The 22,200-nt window shown below is 40.8% G+C and overlaps 2 protein-coding genes across 2 annotated transcripts in view; both read right to left on the reverse strand.

Annotated features, from left to right (window-relative positions):
- Positions 1–22,200, reverse strand: part of LOC146470859 (tyrosine-protein kinase receptor Tie-1-like) — a 30,429-nt gene that overhangs the window by 3,820 nt on the left and 4,409 nt on the right. The window lies entirely within an intron of this gene.
- Positions 459–21,436, reverse strand: LOC146470860 (lachesin-like). Its single transcript, XM_085121572.1, has 5 exons — positions 21,320–21,436; positions 18,768–19,163; positions 13,405–13,662; positions 11,006–11,244; positions 459–571 (listed from the first exon to the last, which is right to left on the reverse strand). Exons 1-4 carry the CDS (start codon positions 21,369–21,371, stop codon positions 11,114–11,116), a joined length of 837 nt encoding a protein of 278 aa, XP_084977698.1. The 5' UTR covers positions 21,372–21,436; the 3' UTR covers positions 459–571; positions 11,006–11,113.

A 22,200-nucleotide genomic window follows, 5' to 3' on the forward strand; every position in this document is an offset into this window, starting at 1 on the left:
AGTATTGTTCCTCCCAATGTGAAGGCTAGGGGTGCGTTCGATTGACCCTATTCCGGAATAGGAATACATGTACATACAACAATGACAAGGAATCCCTACTTAGAGGTTTTAGGAGTTACTGGAGTACAATTAAATGGCTCTTAAAATACCATGTGTCAGAGGATGTGTGCACAACTGTCTCCTCCAATTACTTTAAAAAGAGAAATATAATAGCTATTCCACTTATTCTTATTGCGGAATATGGTCAATTGAAGACAACCTAACTTTCAATTTTAAGCACCATTTTGCTTTAATTTTCAAAAGCTCGCAAAATACCTTTCAGCTACAACTAAAGCAACTGAAATAAAATCACACTCCAAGTGCAGAGGCAAATTTCCTAACCATACATGTCACTTGCTGAAACAAATCTTCCACTAATCAGCTTAAACACAATATTCCAGTTACATTAATAACTGTACCTGAGCTGTCAGTTCTTCCAAGATGGACTGATCATACACTGCTTGGCCATTTTCCTCGGTGCATTCTACACCTGTGATGATCACTGTCAAGTAAATATCCTTCCCTCCAATGACTGCAACAAAATCAAGGAACAAAGTCGCATAAATTGTAAACACAGTGCCCACTAGATCTTCACTCGAAAGAAGTAGCACTCAAGGGAAAAATCTTCTCCTTCAAAAAGCAAGAAGCAGCAGAAAGAATCCTCAGAACCTCAAATCTAGGTGTGCTTATTCCATAGAAATTTGCTTTAAAGACATACTGCATGCATAGTGCATAGTTCTACAGTGTATGTTTACTGGCTCCTTGGTCCATTAAACCCAAACATTAACATGCGTATGCTGTATCGTCTTAACCCTTCTCCTTAAGGTGGTTGGCTGCAGTTTCCAGCAGTTTCCAGCACTTAAAACTTTGACAGATCAACAATACCAGTGACCCTTTATCAGTGTATACAACAATAATGGTATTACCCAAAAGCCAAATTATAAGCATGGTGTCCAGACAAGTTACAGCAATTGTTTTCTCAGCTTAACAGGCAACAATACGACCTGTTAAAAATAGTCCCAATTTTAGCTTTAAATGAACCCCATTTAGTAAGGAGGGGTGCAGAGCAACCTGTATTTTATTGAGAATTTAAGTTTCAACCCTTTCCTACAATTTTTTTAAACTTTACAGCAACCTCACACACAAGGCAATGTTGAAGCGACCCATCCCCTCGTGTGAGTTGATACTTTTATTTCGGTGCAACACGAATTTTGTTACAATTTTGTCCCTGCGACATGTCGCACAAAGTTCAAGTTGTTGAACTTTCTGGGATATATTGCAGGGACAAAACTTTGGAAGGATGCGGTGTCCCTTCGTGTGCACGGTTATGCAACATGTTTTTGCAACAGAATCAACCTTCCAGCCAATCACAGAGCACGACCAGAACTCTTTGCGCTCTTGCATTGGGAAAAAACAACGTGGTGGCCATCAATAGCTGGGGTTGCTTTGATTGGGATCGAAAGAGAACGCTTATAATTATTGTATTAATGATGTTGATGGATGAAGAAGAGCCTTTTTGGTGGAACGAAGAGTCTAGTGCTGTTGACAATTGAAGACACACCCCCTTCAGTGAATACATGAGGATGCCACACGCAAAATTTGTGACTCTCGTCGAACAAATTATTCCCTTCGTTATGAAGCAAGAAAATTGTATGACAGATCTGCACACTCTCACGATTCTGCCGTGAGTCTTATGATTTTTTATCTTTTCTCACGGCCTCACGACAAGACTTCCAATCTCACGGTTTTTGGGGAAAACTCATTTTGAAATGAAATGTAACCTTGTTGAATAAAATTGGAGATTTAATGGGAAATGCTGGTGCCATAAAGTGATCCACTAATAAAGGAGAACACTATACTCACTGAACTGTGTGATTTGTGCTTGTGTTTATCGTTTTTTGCCTAGTTCCTAGGCCTCTCAACAAGAAAAATAACGATAATAATATAGCATGACGCTTCGACGACTTCATATCGTCATTGTCAAATGAGTAAAAATGGAAATAACGGAAACGCATATTTATAGGTATTGAAAGTGAGAAAATAAATTAGCATGAAAGCATTCAGGTAAAGAGTTTCGCGCGAATAGAATTCGCTTGCGTGTTCAGTTTCGGTCTTTTGTTCTTGATCCACAGCATTTCGTAGACCAAACATTCAAATTTGTCACGGCATTTCTTTATGACTTTAAAGTTCTTAATTAAGGCCTCTACTAGTAATTTTTATTAAGGGTGAAGACAGAAGTTAACCATTAACTGAACTTCGATTCCATGCTGAGTTTCCCATGCAGTAGTGTTTGCAAGTTCATGCGACAGACACGGCACGGGAAAGCAATCGGATTAAAATGGCAAAAAATGGGGGTTCGTTTAATCTTGATCAGGAAAAAAAATAGAATCTCACTATTTTTTTTTGAATCTCCATATGTATATATATATTTTTTTTTCATGGGTCTTCAGATTTTCCCTTGTCAGGGGTTGGCAGGTCTGGTATAAGGAATTGAGGTCCAAAGACCCCAGCGAGAATCTGTCTTGAGTCAATTTTGCCACGCAGAGTCAACTCACACATGGGGATGTATCCAGTTGCAACATGTCTGTTAGACTTGTCCCTGCCGCATTTTGTTCCTGCTATATGTCCCAGCTACGGACGTATACAAAACATGGACCCAGGTCCATGGACCACCCATGTGGGCCCGGTCCATGGACCACCTCGTGAACCCGGTCCATGGACCACCCCACCTTGTTGACCCGGTCCATGGAACACCACCAATAAATTTTTGAAGGCATATTTTACCTGTCAATAAAATAAAGGATGGACTGCGGACTGAGTATAAAATACAGATTAAATGTAGCGTTCAATATGTAATTCACCTTCTACTTTCTATGTAATTGAGATTTTATGCTTTTACCACCATTGAGTTTTATACACAATCCATATTTAGTTTTCTTTGCAATCGTAGAGTCGTGATTTCTGGTGAATACTGACGAGGCAGATTTCGTTCTTCATCACACTTTTTTAAACAAATCGTCCGGGCGCAAGCAGTACCAGAAAGACTGGGCCAAGTCCCAAGCATAATTGCGGGATGCAGAATGCAGAAGACCATTGCTATTTCTTTGGAGTTATACGTTGTCGAAACTAAACTAAACTATACACGTGAAGTCAAGAAATACGGATAAAACGAAGCCTAGTGGAGTATAAACAAACACGTGCCACCACATGAAGTAGGAACGAGATAAAAGGTTGGTTTCGTTTATGATCTGTTGTAAAAGGTGCTCGCGAAGAGCAGTGTTTACATTTCGAGATATCGGATGGAGGGCCAACTCTGCATAACCAACCTCTTTGAGAAAAACATACATTATTGTTTACAGACTGCTATTTTCATGATCATCTCGCACAGAGTTCTAATTTTAGTTCAATAGGATAGGGTTTTTTCCAAACAGTTGCAATATAATGTTAGTACGGTAACCGATTAAGTTGACCATTATTACTTGTAGAATCCACTGATAAAGAGTGGTAGAAAGGATCAATCAAATTATAACAGAATGGAAGTGCTGAAATAAGTTGTGAGCCACCTTAAATTTCTTTTAGTACTTACTAGTTGGGAGAATTTGTATCAAGATCATAACATTTTATCACAGGCGATCATCACCTTTTTGTACATGTTTAATTATGTAGTAATATTGTAAGGAGAAAAGTATAATGCTGGTCGCTATTGATGGTTAAATCCTTCATCATCTTGCATCTAACAGATTTTTCTTCAGAATATAACAATATTTCACACAGAGTCTTGTTAACCTTATTTGTTTTTTTCTTATTTGCCAATTATAAACTTCACTTATCTGTACTCTGAATTGCAAAAACATTCCTCCTGTTCGGACTCCAAATCATTCCAACATAAACACAAAACTTCATCACATATTCTGACTCCAGATAGTTCCACAATAACACAAGATTTCAGCTTTCTCCTTTGATTTATTCGCGTCAACAGAAACAACAACTTGCGAATTCTATCTCGTTCGCGCATGTGTTTTGACATCCCAGAATCCTTTACTTTCCTAGGCTTAAAACATTACATCACTTGCTAATTTCAACACTGTTGTCAAATATATAGAATGTTCCACTATCAGCTTTCGACATGCTCTACCTCGCAACTTGCGGTAGCATGTTGCGACTCCATCCATATCAGTCCTTATAACGACGTGGACGAACAATCTGCCTTCCTCTCCGAGTTCTCTGCGGAAGGGTAACTTCACATTCAACTTCCTCTTCTTCATCGTCCATTATCTCAACCTCGTTGTCTGGCATCACATCATCTTTATCAGAATTCTCTGGAGAACTTGTAATGGGGGGGGGGGGGGGGGGAGATTGTCTGCCTCAGCACAGTGTTCCAATATGTACAACTTACGAATTGGTCGTCTCAGCAGACCAAACTTCACCTGAACAACAGCTGCGCGGCATCTTCCATCACGACCACGAATAAGCTGTCTAACAACACCCATCTTCCAATTAAGGCGTTTCTCTCTGTCATCGGCCACAAGAACAACTTCTCCTTCTTTCAAAGGATTTGGCGCAGTCTTCCAGACTTCCCCTTGGGAACCCAGTATTTGATGCAAATATTCTTTCTTCCAAAGGTCGTTCATAGAAGACAACCACTATTTTCTCCGTTGAATTTCCTCAGAGAGGTTCAGTTCTCTTTCTTCTTCTTTGATGTCTCCTCGGGGTGGTAACAGAAACTGCTGTGGACAGAGAGGGATAGGAACGCCACCACCAGGGTCGGCCGACTCCCACAGGTAAGTAATAGGCCGGCGGTTAACGACTTTCTCCACTTCAGTAAGGACGGTCTCCAATTCTTCCCAGGAAAGCACAGCATGGCCCAACGTGCGACGTAAAAGGCCTTTGACAACGCCCACTACCCTTTCCCAGGCTCCTCCCCACCAAGGTGCTCTTTCGACCACAAACTGCCACTTTATGTCGAGATTTTTCTCTCTCACCCACTTAGCTGCAGCTACAAAGTTTGTTCCGTGATCACTTATGCATAGCTGTTGGACACCTCGTCTGTTTATAAATCTCTGCAGGGCCTGAATGAACACTTCTACAGACAACGATGTCACAAGCTCCAAATGGATGGCTCTAACGGACATGCACGTAAACACAACAAACCAGACCTTGCTGTTGTCCTTCAGGTAAAGGGGTCCTCCTAAGTCCATGCCTGTTGCTTCAAAAGGACGCCTACAAGTCACTCGACATTGGGGGTATGGCGGCGTCTGTTCGGACGCAGGACCAGCCAAGAACCTGCTGCACTTTCTGCACTTTCGTAAAACGGATGAAACCGACTTCTTTGAACACAGAATCCAAACACCTTGGCGTCTCAGTTCTGAAGTAACCATTGCAGTACCAGCGTGTTGCATTTGTTCATGAACATGAAGCACTAACTGGTCGACAACACCACACTTCTTCACTAGGACTGGATGAAGCTCGTCAAAGGTCGCTTCCATGTGTTGCAAACGGCCCCCCATCCTGATCAAACCACCTTCCAAGAACGGATGTAGGGACATCAAACTAGACTGGCAATGAACTGGGTGGCCACTTTCTAATGCTTTCAATTCTTCCCAGAAAAACTTCCTTTGTACTTGTTTCAGGATGACTGTTTTGGCAGTTTGCAACTCCCCAATGGACAGCAGGGTTTGAGTGTTTTCAATAGACTTGCGCCAACGCAGTATCCATGCTACACTCCTCAAGGTTCGAAGATACTTGCTCGTTCTGGGAGGGTCAACGATGTCCTCCAGATACTCCGGTTCTTGACTGTCAGCTAAAGCCATCATAGCCAATGTAACATCTGTCTCATTCATTCGATGCTTCAGCCATTCTGTTTCAGGTTCTTTCAGCCAGTGAGGACCATTCCACCAAATCTTGGAGGCTGACAACTGGACTACTGTCGTCCCTCGAGTGGGTAAATCAGCAGGGTTTTCGTTTCTGGGGACCCAAGACCACACTCCACCGACAGTAGCTATCTCCTCCACGCGGTTGGCCACAAACACTCCACCCACACGCGGTCCCTGATTGATCCATGCGAGAGCAACACTAGAATCCGTCCAAAGGAATTCATCATCAATCTTTAGAATGCCGTGGTATTCTTGTCTCAGGGAATTCAGAAGCCTGGCTCCAAGTAACGCACCAAGGACCTCAAGACGAGGTATTGTGTCTCCACTTGGTGGGGCAAGTCGGCACTTCGAAGCAACAAGATTCACTGTTACTTTTCCTTCTGTATCTTCAATACGAAGGTAGGCTGCTGCAGCATAGGCTCTGGATGAGGCACAGTAAAAACATGAAGCGACAGTCTCATGTACTCTTGTTGAGAAGGTGTTACTTCTAGCCAGTCTAAGAAGATTTCCACCGGAAAACCCTTTCAAGACTTCCTCAACACGCCGTCGGAAATCCTGGTTGACTTCTTCATCCCACCCGAGCTTCTCTTTCCAGCAGTCCTGGACAACAATCTTCAATGGAGTAAGAACTGGACTCACAAGTCCACATGGGTCATAAATCTTGGACAAACAAGACAGCACTTCCCTCTTTGTGAGCTTCTTAGGCACAGTAACATCCAGATCAACAAGTGGTAAAAGTTCATCAGATTTCATGTCCCAGCTAACCCCAAAAACCTTGTGAAATTGTTGCACATGACCACATGCAAACTCACGGAGCAGATCCTCATCATTGGACCGGAATTTCCGCAGGTTGAAGCCACCATCTTTAAATATGCGGATTGTCTCTTGCCAAAACTTTCTTGCTTTCTCAATGTTCTCAACAGAGTTCACCGGATTATCCATGTAGAGGTTGCGAAGAAGTTGGGAGGCCATCTCTGATTTGCTTATGGACCCCTCCAAATGGTGATTTAGGACAACCTGCAGCAGAAATGGTGATGATTTGGCACCGAAGAACACCTTTCTGTATCTGTACACATCTATCTCTCCTTGGGGGTTTAGCCACAAGAAACAACAAACGTTCCGATCTTCCTCATGAAGGGACAACTGTAAAAAGGCCTTCTCAAGATCGCCTACAATACCGACCTTGCCAATTCGGAATCGGAGAAGAATGCCCCAAAATAACGGTAAAAGGTTTGGTCCTTTCTCAAGGGCATCATTTAGAGAAAGGCCTCCCTCAGACTTGGCTGAGGCATCATGTACTATACGCAGTTTGGTTGTCTCCCGATCCATCTTTACAACGCCTCGATGTGGAAGATATGACTGGGGAACACAGTCTTTTGGCAACAATTCGATGTGACCCTCTTCAAGGAGAGACTTCAACTGATGGTCGTATGCTGTGTACTCCTCGTGTGTCATACTTCTTACCATTCGACGAAGCCGGGATTGAGGTTTCCAAGGCCACGACACAACATACTTGCCCGATTCATCGCGCTGAATGGCGTTCTTCACTTTCAGTTCAAGGTCATGTTCCAACATCTCATCACTTGTTACACCAAGGTGGTCTAAAGTCCAGAAGTCCTTCAGTTGTTCATGAACAGAGGCTCGGAAGGCGTGGGCATGAGCCCTGACTGCCACTCCAGTGACCGGGTTAACTCCACTTCCACCATGAAGAATCCACCCAAAAATTGTCGGCGTTCCCTTGAGACCATTTATCATTTCAACGTCATGCCTTGGACGATAGTGTCATAGCAATCTTCTCCAAACACAATACCAATATGGTCTGAACCAGAGCCAGCGATATTACCGAGGACTGGACAACCACCAACAACCTCCTGAAGAGCTTGACAGGACTCAGATGTCACCCTCTCGAAGACACCAGACAAATTGTCCATTTCTACAGCTTGAAATGAGAGCTTATTTGTCAGGTTCACTCCTCGTGCGGTCACCTCAACAACATCAAATTCTCCGTCCAGCACATCCCCAAGTGTCTCGATCCGCAGGCGGCGCTTTCCAACAACTGTCTTTGGCACAATTGAAGCTGAGAGGACATCAGTGTAAATGTGGCCCCAGTGTCACACAGCTATTACGGTTACAATCCCAATTGCAACACACACAGTTCTCATCATCACTCCAGTACTTTTTATGTCAGTATTCCTTGCAGACGAAGTCGTTGCAGCTTGTGGAGGTTGCGACATTGGTGATGTTTGGTTATGGTTAGGGACATATGGAGCAGCTGTAGGATTCCAAATTGGGTGGCTTGGAGAGTTCACTGGAGGAGGGTTAGAAACATTAGGCATTTTCACTCCACCTGTCTTACACAATTGTAGCATATGGGATCCTCGTCCACACTGGCACGGTTTCCAATGTCTGCACGTGGCCATTCGGTGTCCACTCCGCCCACAACGGAAGCAAGCTTTAGCTTCTCTCACCTTGTTGAAGCGATCCTCAACTGACATTTGTACAGAGCAGTCATTAGGGCTCTGTGGACCATTGCAGAAGGTGCAGGTCACAGATTTAGCCATCAAACCAGATGCAGTTGACAACGGTGCCTTTCCCCCTCCCACAAATTCCTGTTTAGATGATTGGTTCTTTTCTTCCGACTGGTCAGCACTCTCCCGGATTTCCAATTCATGCTCCAAGAATTTTAACAATTTTGAGAAAGTCACATCATCCTTCGCCAACCCAGCTTTCTCTCGGGCCCACGCTAATCTCCAGTCCTTGGGGAGCTTAGGTTCAATCAAGGGCATAAGAAGGGCTCCATATTGTTCGGGAGTAACTCCTTGTACTTGAAGCGCACGCACAACTGCACAAAGTTCGTCTACTGCGTCTCTCATGGCCTTGTTTGACTGTTCAAGAGGTTTCATGTCTGCTAACTTAGTCATAAGGCGGTTCCTTTGCACTTCATCCTTGCCATAGCGTGACTGCAGACGCTGCACGGCGACATCATAGTTGGCCTCTTCTGTTTTAATGTTAGCAACATATCCTGCTGCTTCACCGGTCAACAAGGATTTTAGGTAAGCAAACTTCTGCACTGGTGGTATTTCTGGGTTATCATGCACAGCTACCCTAAAAATGTCCCAAAACTCTGGCCAATCCAACACATCGCCCGAGAATTTTCTAAGATCGGTCTTCGGTAGTTTCATTTTGGGCGTACATGACCTATTCTTCGGTTTCGGTGTAGTGGGCTCGACTATCTCGCTAAAATTTTGCTTTTGTCTATTCTTCAACCACAATTTCACATCATGAATACATTCCCTTACCCGGTCAAACCATGGTCCTTGAGCGTCCACTTCAGCTCGTACTTGATCATCGTCGCTCATCAATTTTTCGATCTCCATCTGCAAATCCTCGGCTTTCTGCAGTCGCGTAATAATCGAATCGAGCATTTCTTCCACTCTAGAGACTTCAGGTGAGTCGGATTCCATCATGTCCCGAACAGCGTCAAAATCCCTTGTCATCCACCCTCTTAATCCAGTGCGAGCTCTTTTCAGCTGGTCGATTTGTTTCGTCTTCATTTTTCAATCGACAATATGGCGAACAGAAGTAAACAACACTTGTAGCGAACGGTCAAATTACGGTCGGGTCACGTCCGCGGTCACCATGTTCGGACTCCAAATCATTCTAACATAAACACAAAACTTCATCACATATTCTGACTCCAGATAGTTCCACAATAACACAAGATTTCAGCTTTCTCCTTTGATTTATTCGCGTCAACAGCAACAACAACTTGCGAATTCTTTCTCGTTCGCGCACGTGTTTTGACATCCCAGAATCCTCTACTTTCCTAGGCTTAAAACATTACATCACTTGCTAATTTCAACACTGTTGTCAAATATATAGAATCTAAAATGTTCCACTATCAGTTTTCGACACCTCCAACCCAGCAACTAGGTACAATGTAATACAAACCACCTGGGCCCAGTTGTTCAAAGCTGAGTTGTTCACCTTTACCATAAGCTTAAAATTAGCCTTTAAAAAAGGAACCATTTTTAACGAGCAACACGGAAAACGTTTAATTGAAGGAGAATACATGCAGAACTGAATAAGTGACTTGATACAAGGTCAAATTCTCCTTTTGTTTCAAAAGTAAATATAAAGCAATTTGGAAGGAGAATCTAGCAATAATTTATTAATCAGAAGTTACTTATTTAGGCTTTCTTCTAGGTACCCCTTCAATTGTGGATAATTAGTGTTGATCCGCTCTCGAACAACCAGGCCTTTGACAGCAGGATAGTTATTTGATCTGTCAACAAACATTACTTGAAAAGAAAGAAAGAAAGGATCAATCAAATTATATCTGAAGGGAAGGGCTGGAATAATTTGTGAGCCACCTTAAGTTTCCTACAGTACCGTAAATGATCTAATAAACGCCGGGGGCGTTTATTGAATTTCAAGGGTCCGAGGGGGGCGTTTTAAAGATAAGAGGCATTTAAAAGAGAGAGGCGTTTATTCTAATAACTGTAACATGGTAACCTAAATACGTTATTATAATAACCTAAATGACAGAGCTTGAGCAGACTATCAAGTCCGTCCGCTGATAAGTCTAAACCGTCTACAAATCCATAACGGTATATGGTACATACGAAGCGGCGGAAAAGGGTACTGGTAGTTCTTATAGCTCAATCCAAGACGCAACTCGCACACCGGTGTTAATTAAGCAAGAACGCAAAGAAATTGATTGACTGTATTGTACATCTGTTTCTAGTTTATGTGTGGCTTTCAGGGAAGGGGGGCGTTTATTAGACAGGGGTGTTTGTTAGAGAGGGGCGTTTAATACAAACTTGCCAGCTTAGGGGGGCGTTAATTAGATAGGAGGCGTTCATAAGTGAGGGGGCGTTTATTAGATCATTTACGGTACTTACTAGTTGGCACACTGTAATACGTAAGCAACTGGACAGCAGGATTGTTACTTCAATAAACATCACATGCACATGGACATGTACACCTGCCAATACTACATATCTGATATAAATCGCAGCAAAGCTCTGTTCTTAAAATTCACACCTTACCCATGATAAGAACTCATGCACATTAATTGTGATCCAACTTACCCAGAGAGGTATTTGCTGAAGCCTCACCCAGATCATTTAATGCTCTACAGTTATACACAGCACGTGACACCTGTACTTTTGAAATATTTAGGAAGCTTTCATCACACTTTATATCTTGAGAATAACATGGAGTCCAAGTAATTGTTGGTGAAGGATAACCTTTTCGGCTTGGCAGTCAAGGTAGGCATTGCCCTCTCTGGCAACATAATAGAGTACATTTAGGTCAATCCTTGGCGAAACTGTCAGAGACAGAAACAAAAATCAACAAAAATGATAATTAACAATTATTCACCGAAGTGGAGGTGAATAGTGGTGGATAGTCCACAGTCCACATCTGTCAGTCCAGAATCTGACCCCCCCCCCCCCCCAAGGTCTAGATAGGGTAAATAACAAATGCAATTATAACTATCTACATGTACTGATGTATGTACCATAATGTAAAGTAAAAAAAAACTGGTCAGCAGTGAATGTAATCTACAGACTCTGCCTTTTAGGAATAAAAAATATTGGCTGGATGAATGTTCAGTGTTTTGATCTACATGTATATTGAAGACCAAAGTTAAGGCTACTTATAGGGAAGAAAGGTCGAATTTTTCTCAATTTTTTTTTTTGGGGGGGGGGGGGGTAATTGCTGAAACAAGTGCGGGATGCAGGTTTTAATGAAAACGGTAGTTCTAAATCTTGAAAAGAATGCGAGCTATCTGGAAAAAAAAAAGTTTTTGTAGGAATAGCGGTGAACGAGTGAGGGTGTCATAATCCAATTTATACGGGGCTGTGTCGACGTTTACGCGGCAAAGTTTACCCGCGATGTGGAATTACCGTCAAACTTGCATATTTTATTCACATTGTGTTCATCCCATGTCAGGACGTTTTATACTAAATTTTACAGTGAGACAGTGTTCCATTTTGGATTTGAAGAGAGTGAATGAAGAAAAGTCGCCTTGGGTGAAATTAAGAAAAACCGGGGCTAAAGAAGGCGAACAAGGTCAAACTCCAATCGTTAAACGTTCCTGGTACAACCAGGCAGATGTTGTTTCAAAACCATCCTCGTCGAAAGATATCGGGGCGAGTCGAATGAAAATAACTGCCTTGGCATCTAAGGAATTCATTGACAAACTACCAGATAGTGTCCAACACCAGCGCTCCTCCTTCCGAGTCCGAATTCGAAGATGCCGGCGACGATCCAGCCACTTTCGCTGTTGTTGACCGGCTCAAAACTTAGTAGCGAACTTCAGCTCGCAGAACCGATAAATTCATTGATTTAGCCGGTGGCGTTCTCGCACCAGACTTAACTTTTCCCATTACGATATCACTTTACAATTACAGTAACGCTAAATGCCTTCACGCGAATTTAAATTATTGTTTTGTAATAGAACCCCGCAGGGAATGCTTCTTTGTTAATTTATATTTAGTTAATATTTATTTTTATATCATATTTATATTTATATTTATATTTAATTTATATACATGTAATTCTCTCTTGTACATTAATCCTAGGCTCTTCAAACATATCCTACATTTTCTACTATATCCCAATAAAGCTTAAGTAGGTGGTGGTCAACTAGAAAGCCTTTCCTACTTTGACCACCACACACATTTTATAATCTTTACTGTAATTATTTTATTTTGCAATCATCTGATGTAACTATACTTTTCTTTTTGTATTTTAAATTTATGTAAATAGTGTGAAATAAATGAACCTTGAACCTTTGTGTTTGATTGGCCGGCGGCATGAGCGCGTTGACAAGAATTTTAATGACGTGCGAAAACTCTGAAAATGGTATCAAGGCCGAAAACACAGCGTTTGTTTTTGCGCGAATTCCCCTTCTTCAAATGAATCAATAGGGTATGTAGATTTTCCAGATTTTAACGAAATTTGGCCAAAATGTTTGTCAGATATTTTAAAATGCGTCAAAGTATGTCAGGCTTGTGCAAAATTCAAAACATTCTTTCCCTTGACGTGTTAACTTCTGACGTGATTACAAATATTTTCCATTGTCCAACTTTAGGATGGGGTTTCTTATAAACCAATAGGAATAAAGGAAAAGCCTGGCACCATTAATTTGTTAACTTATTATCTCCTGATTGTTATTGTGCAGTATGTTTGGTTGTGGGCCTTTACGTGAGAGTGGGTAAGGCAGTTAAGTACACGTCGCTTATATTGAGTTTGCAGGCTTCTGAGCGCTTATGTACCCAGCAAAATAATAATTAAAAACATTGATATTTTCGCAAACTTCAATTTATCAGCTTTACAGTGATATATAGTTTTCCCTGGTTTTATCAAAAGTAGCGCGCGTACGCTAGCTTTCCCCTGAAGACACTCGTGAAACCTATCAGTAACCTTAAAACTACTGACAGTATCGAATAATTATACTGGCTAAATTTATTGATTTCCTTACATTCAACAATAACTTCAATTGTATGATGAATTGCACTTCCTGCTCCATTGTCTGCTGTACAGCGGCATGTTCCAGCATTGTTACTGCTGATATTGGCAATGTTCCAAGTGGCCCCTGTGTGCAATACAATGTCACTGCCATCCTTTGTCCAGGTGATGTTTGGTGATGGTTTACCACTGGCTTCACAGACCAACTGCAGATCTGAGCTTTCCTTTACTTTTAAGAAATCAGGACTTGTTTTCGTGAAGTTGGGTAGAGCTATAAAAAAAAATAAATAATTAACTTTACTGCACCTGTACTTAAAGTGCCTATAACTAAAAAAAATAATATCATTCCAAGAAATGTTTACATTTTTCTGAGTAGAATGGCGAAAAAAAATTCTTTTTGGTTGAAACCTCGATTAATTATGGCCCGCCAAAGTTTGGGCTATTTTCCGCAAGACCGAGTGAGGTGGAGAGTGGGCCTAGTGACGTCATTCTAGGCTTTTTATCGCGTCGCTTCGGTCACATCTCACTCGCTTTTACTATCTTCTCGCATTCGGTTTTATTTGTTATATTCTACGGAGAAACAAACATATCTATTTAGTTTGATAGTCATTTCTATTAAATAATGTTGTCTATAGTGATATTAGTTTTGCATCCAGCTCTGATTCAAAGGATACGGAGATCTCACTGTAAAATCTTCCTTTCAGAAGTGTTTTGAACACACCTGAGAGTCCTTTAAAGGCCTCCAATGTGCACGATTGAGCTGCACAAAGTCAATCCACTTCTTCCTTGTTTTTCGTTTCTGTGTGGACGTCTTTACCATAAAAAGATATCGGATGTACAGATGTAGCGCAATATTTAGCTCCTATAGAGTTTGAAACGTTGCTGCATCCAAAAACTACACACTTCTCATTACAGGCATTTTCAAAACAAAACTGTCCCCGTTGGAGCAATCTATCGATTGCCTGGAATGACATCAGGAATTGTGCTTGATCCAGTACCCTTACTATTGTTGTGCTACTTGGTCATGTTTTTTTTTTTTTTTAAAGAATGCGATTTTTGGAAACTTTGAAAAATTATAGAAAATCAAAAATGTTTTTCGCCTTTCTACTAAAAAAAAATGTAAATATTTTTTGGAAGAAAAAAAAAAACGTTTTGGAGGTTATAGGCACTGCACTTAACAATTCCACAAAGAGGAATACGTTTTGTATCACCTACATCATTCTACACTTGTACAACATCAATAAATTGCTCAATGCAAGATCAAAAATAAAATAAAAATAATAATTATCATCATCATCATCATAATAATAATAATAATAATAATAATAATAATAATAATAAATAATCTTTATTAAACTATTCCACACAAATTGCTATTTACAAGTTTAAAGTATATAAAAAAGAGCTATTAAAAACCTATTTACAATTCATTTCGATTAAAAAAGAGACTATTTTCAAGCAAAATTTCAGTAGTAATTTTTTTTAAATATTCGATTGCGAAAAAAAAAACTGAGACTACTTTCAAGCATAATGTTTTTGTAAAGAAAGAGAAAAAAAAATGTCATAAAGTTTTAAACAAAATGAAATTCGGCATTTTAAAATCAGTTCCACTTAATAAAAAGAAAAGAAAAAAAAATAAATAAAATACGCATCTCTCAAATGGCCCCTTCTGCAGTTTCTATGTCAATATCCGCGTTCTTAATGTCACGTTGAATTCTTCGTAATGTCCTAGAACCTTTAAGACAGACGAGTGCAGATCTTAAGAGTGCGAATGAAATTCGGCTTCTGATCCATGACATGGTTTTGGCATATTGCTCCCCTTTCTTGATAGCAATCAGCTCCGCTAATCGACTATGGTATCTCAAGCATTCATTGCCCATTCCGCCGGTTGTAGTGAAGACCAAAGGTGTAAATGTTCCATGCTCAATGTCGAGAACTCTCCTTGAGTACAGGCGCTTTTTCTCATTCTCATGCGTACGATAGATCTGTTGCGGCTCCAGGTCCTTATACGATTCAGCATTGGGGTGGCAAACCCTTACATCAAAGAATGCCGATCGTTGTTGCTCCCAGAACCCACGTGCATGGATATCCAATCTCGCATCTTGTGCTTTGTTGGATCCTCTACTTAACTGTTCTCCAGAGATGTCTAGGAGAACTGGCTCAGTCTCAACGTCACTGCAAACTGTACTCAGGAGTTCAGCCTCCAGATCTCTGAGCTCATTGTGACGCTGAATGACGAAACCTCCTAGTTTACAGATCATGGAGTGGTCAACTGTAAAAACGTCCCCGCAGGCACATGTGGAAGGGATGTCATCTATTGGCCAGTTATAGCGTAGTTTAACAGCGTCGCGGAACTGCGTTTTATTGAGGTTAAAACCCAGATATTTAAGAGGGAGGACTGTAAGCCACGCCGATGATCCTTTTTCCGCCGCCAGATTCAGTGCTCGGTTAGTCTTACATGGTGCCATCTCTTTAATACGCTGTGTTCTGTCTACGAGTTCCTTTGATCTTTCCCTTGTTACTGTCTGTTGTGCTGATTTTACGAGGGAATCTTCTGGTAGCTCATGTGACTGAGATACGATTTGTTCAACGAGGGGTGTTGTTACTTTGACTGAGAAAGCGTACTCGCGGCTTGCTTCAAGGCATGGGTTTCCAAAACCAAGATCACCTAGGCGGACTGGCAGCGCTAGAATGGTCCTATCTAGCTGATTACACTTGCGCTCAGTAATCGCAGGAATGAGCACCTGAGATATTGCATTCTCTAGTGGCTCTAGTAGATCCTGAATGTCGGGGAGAGTTCTTAAAAAAACGTCCACCGATGTTTCAAGCCAAAGGTGTAGGCTGCGTAGCACGCTTGTGGTTGAGATAGAGCAAATTCTGCTAACGTCGCTACTTCATTGACCCAATTGGACACCTTTTCGCTGACATATTCCTCTAAATACCCTTGGGAACCTATCACCGCCCCGAGATGTTCCTGCCCTTGCACTGTGACATTAATGGACGTTTCCTTGAAGGCTTCTCTGACACTTTCTTCCTTGGCTGGTTTTGCGATAATCCAGCATTTCTTGTCGTATGGAAAGTACCCAAAATCTGGACCAAGGGTGCTAAGGACATCCCACTTATAATAATAATAATAATAATAATAATAATAATAATAATAATAATAATAATAATAATAATAATAATAATAATGCGGTTCGAAACTGACTTGAAATGACGTCTAATGAATCGGTTTGTAATTATCTCAGCTGGAAAGTTGTTCCAATCATTGATCATCCTCAGTCAGAAACTAAACTTAATATACATGGATGCATCATATGATGCTTGCAGTGGAATTAACGCCTCTCTCGCAAATTGAGGTTGGGTGCCAGGAGACAGTGGGCTGGTATTGCCAACCCAAACCCATGTAGGTCGAACACCCCATGAGTCTGCCTTACCCACAACCCAGCCACGAGCCCCACCTACAACCCAGCCCCAGCCTTAGCACCCGTCAAACAATAAGTAAATAAGACATAGAACTAACCCTAACCCTTACCCAACCCCCAACCCTAACACCCATCCCAAACAATAACAAACTAACACTAACGGGAGGAAAGAAAAGGAAAGAAAAGCCCTACAAAACGCGATACACCAACCACGCCACGAAAAACGCTGAGTAGAGAAAAATTCCAAGCACGTCCAAAAGAGCACGCCTAAACCGCAAGAGAATACCGCTGGCCAAGCAACAGCCCAAAACCGAAACAGTAATGCAACAACAAACGCCCAAATGCTAACCTCCCACTAGTGCCCAAACTATACACCAATAAACGCTAACGCCACGCCACCAGGGAGCAAACTTACTCCAAGTCGTTTACTAAGTTAAATTACATTTAACCCTATAAAACTTGAGTGGGTGGGCGCTACGAGTACAAAGAAAGATCTGGTGTTGGACATAAGTTGGAGTAGTCACTTCTGCTTGTTGGATAAGTTGGTATTTGCTTGTTGGTGTGTAGTTGGCATTTATTATTATTTTCAATTGGTGACTTTAAAGTTGCACCCAAGACTGAGCATATATAATTGTTCCATATCTGCATATGGGACACTAGTTACAGCTGTATTTGTCCTTCTTCACTACAATTACAAATAATTTAATTAGCTTTGTGCAGTAATTTGCCAAAATGGACCCTTGCACACCCTTAGTTAGATCTTGCCTCATTAAATAGCTGAGGCTCCTGGAAGTCAACTATCAAAGTGTCTCATGTTCAAACTTGAGAAAACAAGAGAAGGTGGCTACAGGTGGGTACAAAAACTGTTACACAAAGGGCAACTGGTTGAAAGCGAACCAGTTGGCCATTTACAAGGCGTGGTTAAGCATTTGGCCAAAGGAACAACCCTGAAACAAATCCAACTTTCGTCAGAAATGGGACCTAAACAAGAACCTGGAACTACACTGTACCTGAGATTGCAAGTCTGCGCAACTGTCCACTTAACAAGGCCGGCTATGACTTATTGGGCATTTACTGTACTGTGCATGGGCTACACAATCATATTATTCTACATATACATGTATGTACATGTACTAAGTAAACAAAAACTTGTCAAATGCAAGCTTATTTACCAGACAGAGTGGCAGAGGGCTGTTTTACATGTAGCTGGAAGAATTCAAACATACTTCTTTCTGTTTTAAGCATTAATTGCTTTTAATTATTTTGTTTTCTTTTCCAATAAGAGTCGCATTTGCTGCACAATTTGCATCATTAAGCGATCTGTAAATGTATCAATCTAATAAATCTAATATAGTTCCCATAACTTAGGATTGGCCAAAATTCCGGAGGGTGGAAAGGAAAAAAAATTTGAAAGGAGAATGAAGCCTAATATGGCAATTTCCAGAGGAGTAGGGGGAAGGAGGGATCATAGAAGAAGTGCCCTACATGAGCATACTGTACTCAGTATGGAACCATACAATTAATTGAGCAAAGTTCTTGCCTATTAGGGAACGGAATTTAATGTCAGATGCCACAGCACGTCACGCTTTAAAGCACTGATTTACAGATCGGAAGTCCAATCTGCTAACTACATGTACTTGTACACTACTAGCCTAACAGTATGTATATAAACCTCCACTGCAAAATAGAGGTACCACATGCATGGGTCACAGTACTTACATTGATACACATTTGGTTGACAGAATTGCCACAAACATTTCATTTAACATACATCATGCAATTACATAGATGCATGGTGTCCATTCTCAAAGATGACACCTCTTTATCAGGTGAATCATGTATCAAGTACAGTACTTGAGAAAGAGCCTGATGCGTACACTTAATGGTACTGACTACAAATAACCCGTCAATGATTAATTTCAGACAATGTAATAACTTAGTATGCACTTACCAACTACATCCACTTGAATTTGGCGTGTCCATATTTTGGTGCCCCCTCCTACAGTTAATACCTCACAAGCAAATTCCCCCGCATCAGCATCAGTTACATTGAAGATAATCAGAGTTACTTTGTCAGCATTATTCCAGCTTGCATTGAACCGATCCTTATAATCTGCCAGTACTTCAATTATGTTTAATGATGGTGCAATGTTAACAATCCAAACATTGTTTAATTTCAATACCACAGTTAGAAAAGGTTTCAAATCAGCCTCAAGGCTAAATTTCCAGTGCAGTTCTTCATTGTTGGATCCTTCAATGAGCTGAGTGTTGTTTGTGTGGATCAAGCATGTATCGGCTGTTGTCTCAATCGGGGGAGGTTCATACCATGTGATAGTGCCTGCACCATCTGAAATCAAACATCTTTTGTAAATTCAGTTAAATACACGTACATATAATTGTATATTATTTTTTATTAAAAACTGGATCATTGCATAATGCGATTGGAACGACTTGATTGGCTTAGCGGCCATGGTATATGAGCCATTATACCATGCCCGAGAAATAGAGACCATTAAGTTGTCTTCTCAGTGTTCTTGCAAAGCGAAATCAGTCAAATCTAGCAATATTTCTTGACTGTTTTTAGTAAAACAATTATTCCATGCACTGGCGCTTGTGGGATATGGGATGTTTATAGCCAACTCGGCGCTTCGCGCCTCACTGGCTATCTATCATCTCATATCCAACGCGCGTTCGTGGAATAATTGTTAAATAAAAACATTAATCAGCTAACTTTAGAGATAGAAATAATGACAACTGAAAGAATTGTAATAAATATCATGCTCTTTTAGAAAGAAAAATACGATAATACAATGCCCTTGGGAAAGATTTTAAAACCCTTCCAACTTGAGACCTATTAAAGTGGGTCCACAGCAACACCAAGAAATTGATAATTGATTGTTGAGCTCTTTATGTGCGTCTGTTACTGAATGATTTACCTATTACTGACTATGTGACAATTGATGTCCCAATGGAGCTGAGACATTAACCGGCGTCATTTTTAGGGGCTTTTGACAAAATCTCTTGGCTCAACCGCGTACAGGCATTTCCTTTTTCCCGTCTGCACGCAGGCTGTAGTTTCTTAAGTTAGGGCACGATTACCATTGGCTTCATTTTGAAAAAGTGGCGTGTTTTCTAGACTATATCAGGCCAGTCCAGTGAGTCGCAGTTAAGCGAATCTGTACTCTCGAAGAACGCGTTACAATCGCAATTGCAATCAGTGCTGTATAATATTTTACCAGCTTTCAGGAAAATCAGTCTGTATTTAAGAATTTTCTGTTGTCGATAAGCCGGTTATTGATTTTCTGGACACCCGCTGTACGTTTCAACTGGCGCGTAATTTCCGATTCCTATCCTTTCCATTGATTCGCATCCGCATTCTTACTGCGCATAATTTCCCACGTCATTAGTAACACAAGGAGGACATAAACATTCTGTGACTATGGCAGCACAGTCATGGACTGACCCTCAACATTAAAGACTCAGTTCAACATATATCAGTGAGATTCGTTGGCAAAGTCGTCTGCGTTTCGGTTATATGCACCAGCAGAGGTGTGATCGTTCTTGTTCCTCACATGCAGGAAGCTTGGTGTATGCCGCTAGAAGTGCGGTACGGGAAAGCAGCGCAAAAGGAAGGATGGCACATGGCAGCACTATCACTAGGACGTCTGCGCATTTTTTAAGAAGGTTCCCGTCTGATACTAGAACGACTGAACTATACGTTTCGTTCAATTGAAATTGGAAACCATACAACATTTCACTTTTGAAAACAAAAAGCACTGTACAGAGTGGGTAAGTAGATAAGTACATAAATAACTACGAACCAGTCCACACAGCAGTTAAAAAACTTAATTTGGACACAATTTAAGAATTATAAGAATACAGCAACAGAGGGTGGTTTTAATTCGATTGATATGGGAAATCATTTAAAAAATTTAAACATTTGTCCCCCACGTCTAGACTATAATATGTTATTGTTTGAATAGCAAGTCAACCAAACCTAAAGCAATGCAGCTCATAACAATTACACGGTAACATATACTAAAACACACTGTTTAAGCGAGAGCCTTTTTCTGAACAGTTCGCTGATTAACTTGGGAAGTCAGTTATCCGTGATACAAAACTTAAAGCCACGAGTAATAACTTAGGTGTCGTCGTTTGTAAATCTTCAGCGAGTCAGAACGAAATCGAGTGGGAATCCCGGCTGAACATGCAAAAGGCAAACTACTGAACTTGAATCTTACTTTTAACCAAGCAAATCGGTCACAGATGCTGTTTAATTTGTGTCTTTTATAATAGGTCGCAATAATAATGCCTGGTCTGGAGAGACATTATTGGTGAAAAATGACGAAGTTTTACGTTATTAGTTTCGTTGCTTCCTTACAGACTGACCGGGTAAAAAGTTGACAGAATTGCTTTAGCCTAAGCACTCGTCGCATGCACTTCAGTCTCGTGCGAGAAGCGTCCTGACCGTATTTTCCTAACATTTATTCGATTCATACTAACCTGAACACGACAAATTCAATATGAAGTACGCAAGAAGGACGACACCAAACATATTCTTGCGGATGTGATTTGGTTCATCAACTGTAGCAACGCTGAAATCGACTCAGCAAGTTTTTCCGCTTATGCATACGGAAGCACAGTTATCTAAACGTTGACCTATGGAGTATAAGCGTAAGTGTCACGCCTGTCATTTTCAAGCGGGCACCACGGCAAGAGAAATGTGACAATATGTGGTAGTTTCACGCCCTCTGTAAAAACGTATATTAAATAGAAACTAGTGAATTTCAAACGGTCAAAGAAGCAGGGTGGTAATTGTACAACTTCCTCGGAAACTTGAATTGGAGTAATTTATTTACAGTAGAACTGCTTCCAGAAATATGCCGTTCCGAAATTTATTCTTGCATTTTTTTGGTAAGCCTTAGCGTCCTCATTAAGCTGGGATGTTATAGGCAGTTGAAATTATTGCTAAAAAGTAAAATATGGGCTTCAAGCCTCTTTGTAAATGCCGTGGTTGCTTATTCGTATGCAGTTTACCAGCTTGTTTGTTTACCAGTTTCTTGGTAATCCAGCTATGATGGCAAAGTGTTTATGTTTCTGGATTTCATGTTGGAAGGCGCAAGTTAAAAACCAAAACAGGGGCAAGCAATCCATGGGTTTTTCTTTTCTTTTACACAAGCGGAATTGCTTCTTTTAAATACCTTTTGTTTTAAGGTGATAATATAGCAAGGGGAGAGTACTATTCATTTATCCATTACTACTCCTATTGCTGCTGCTACTTCTAATAATAATTTCAATACTACTAGTAATAATAATAATAACATCAATACTAATGACAAAATATCGCTGCAGATAAATACTAATGGTCATGTGTCCATTTTCTA

Source organism: Pavona decussata, unplaced genomic scaffold, assembly GCF_977016875.1.
Source record: "Pavona decussata unplaced genomic scaffold, jaPavDecu1.1 SCAFFOLD_110, whole genome shotgun sequence".
Lineage (NCBI taxonomy): Eukaryota > Metazoa > Cnidaria > Anthozoa > Scleractinia > Agariciidae > Pavona > Pavona decussata.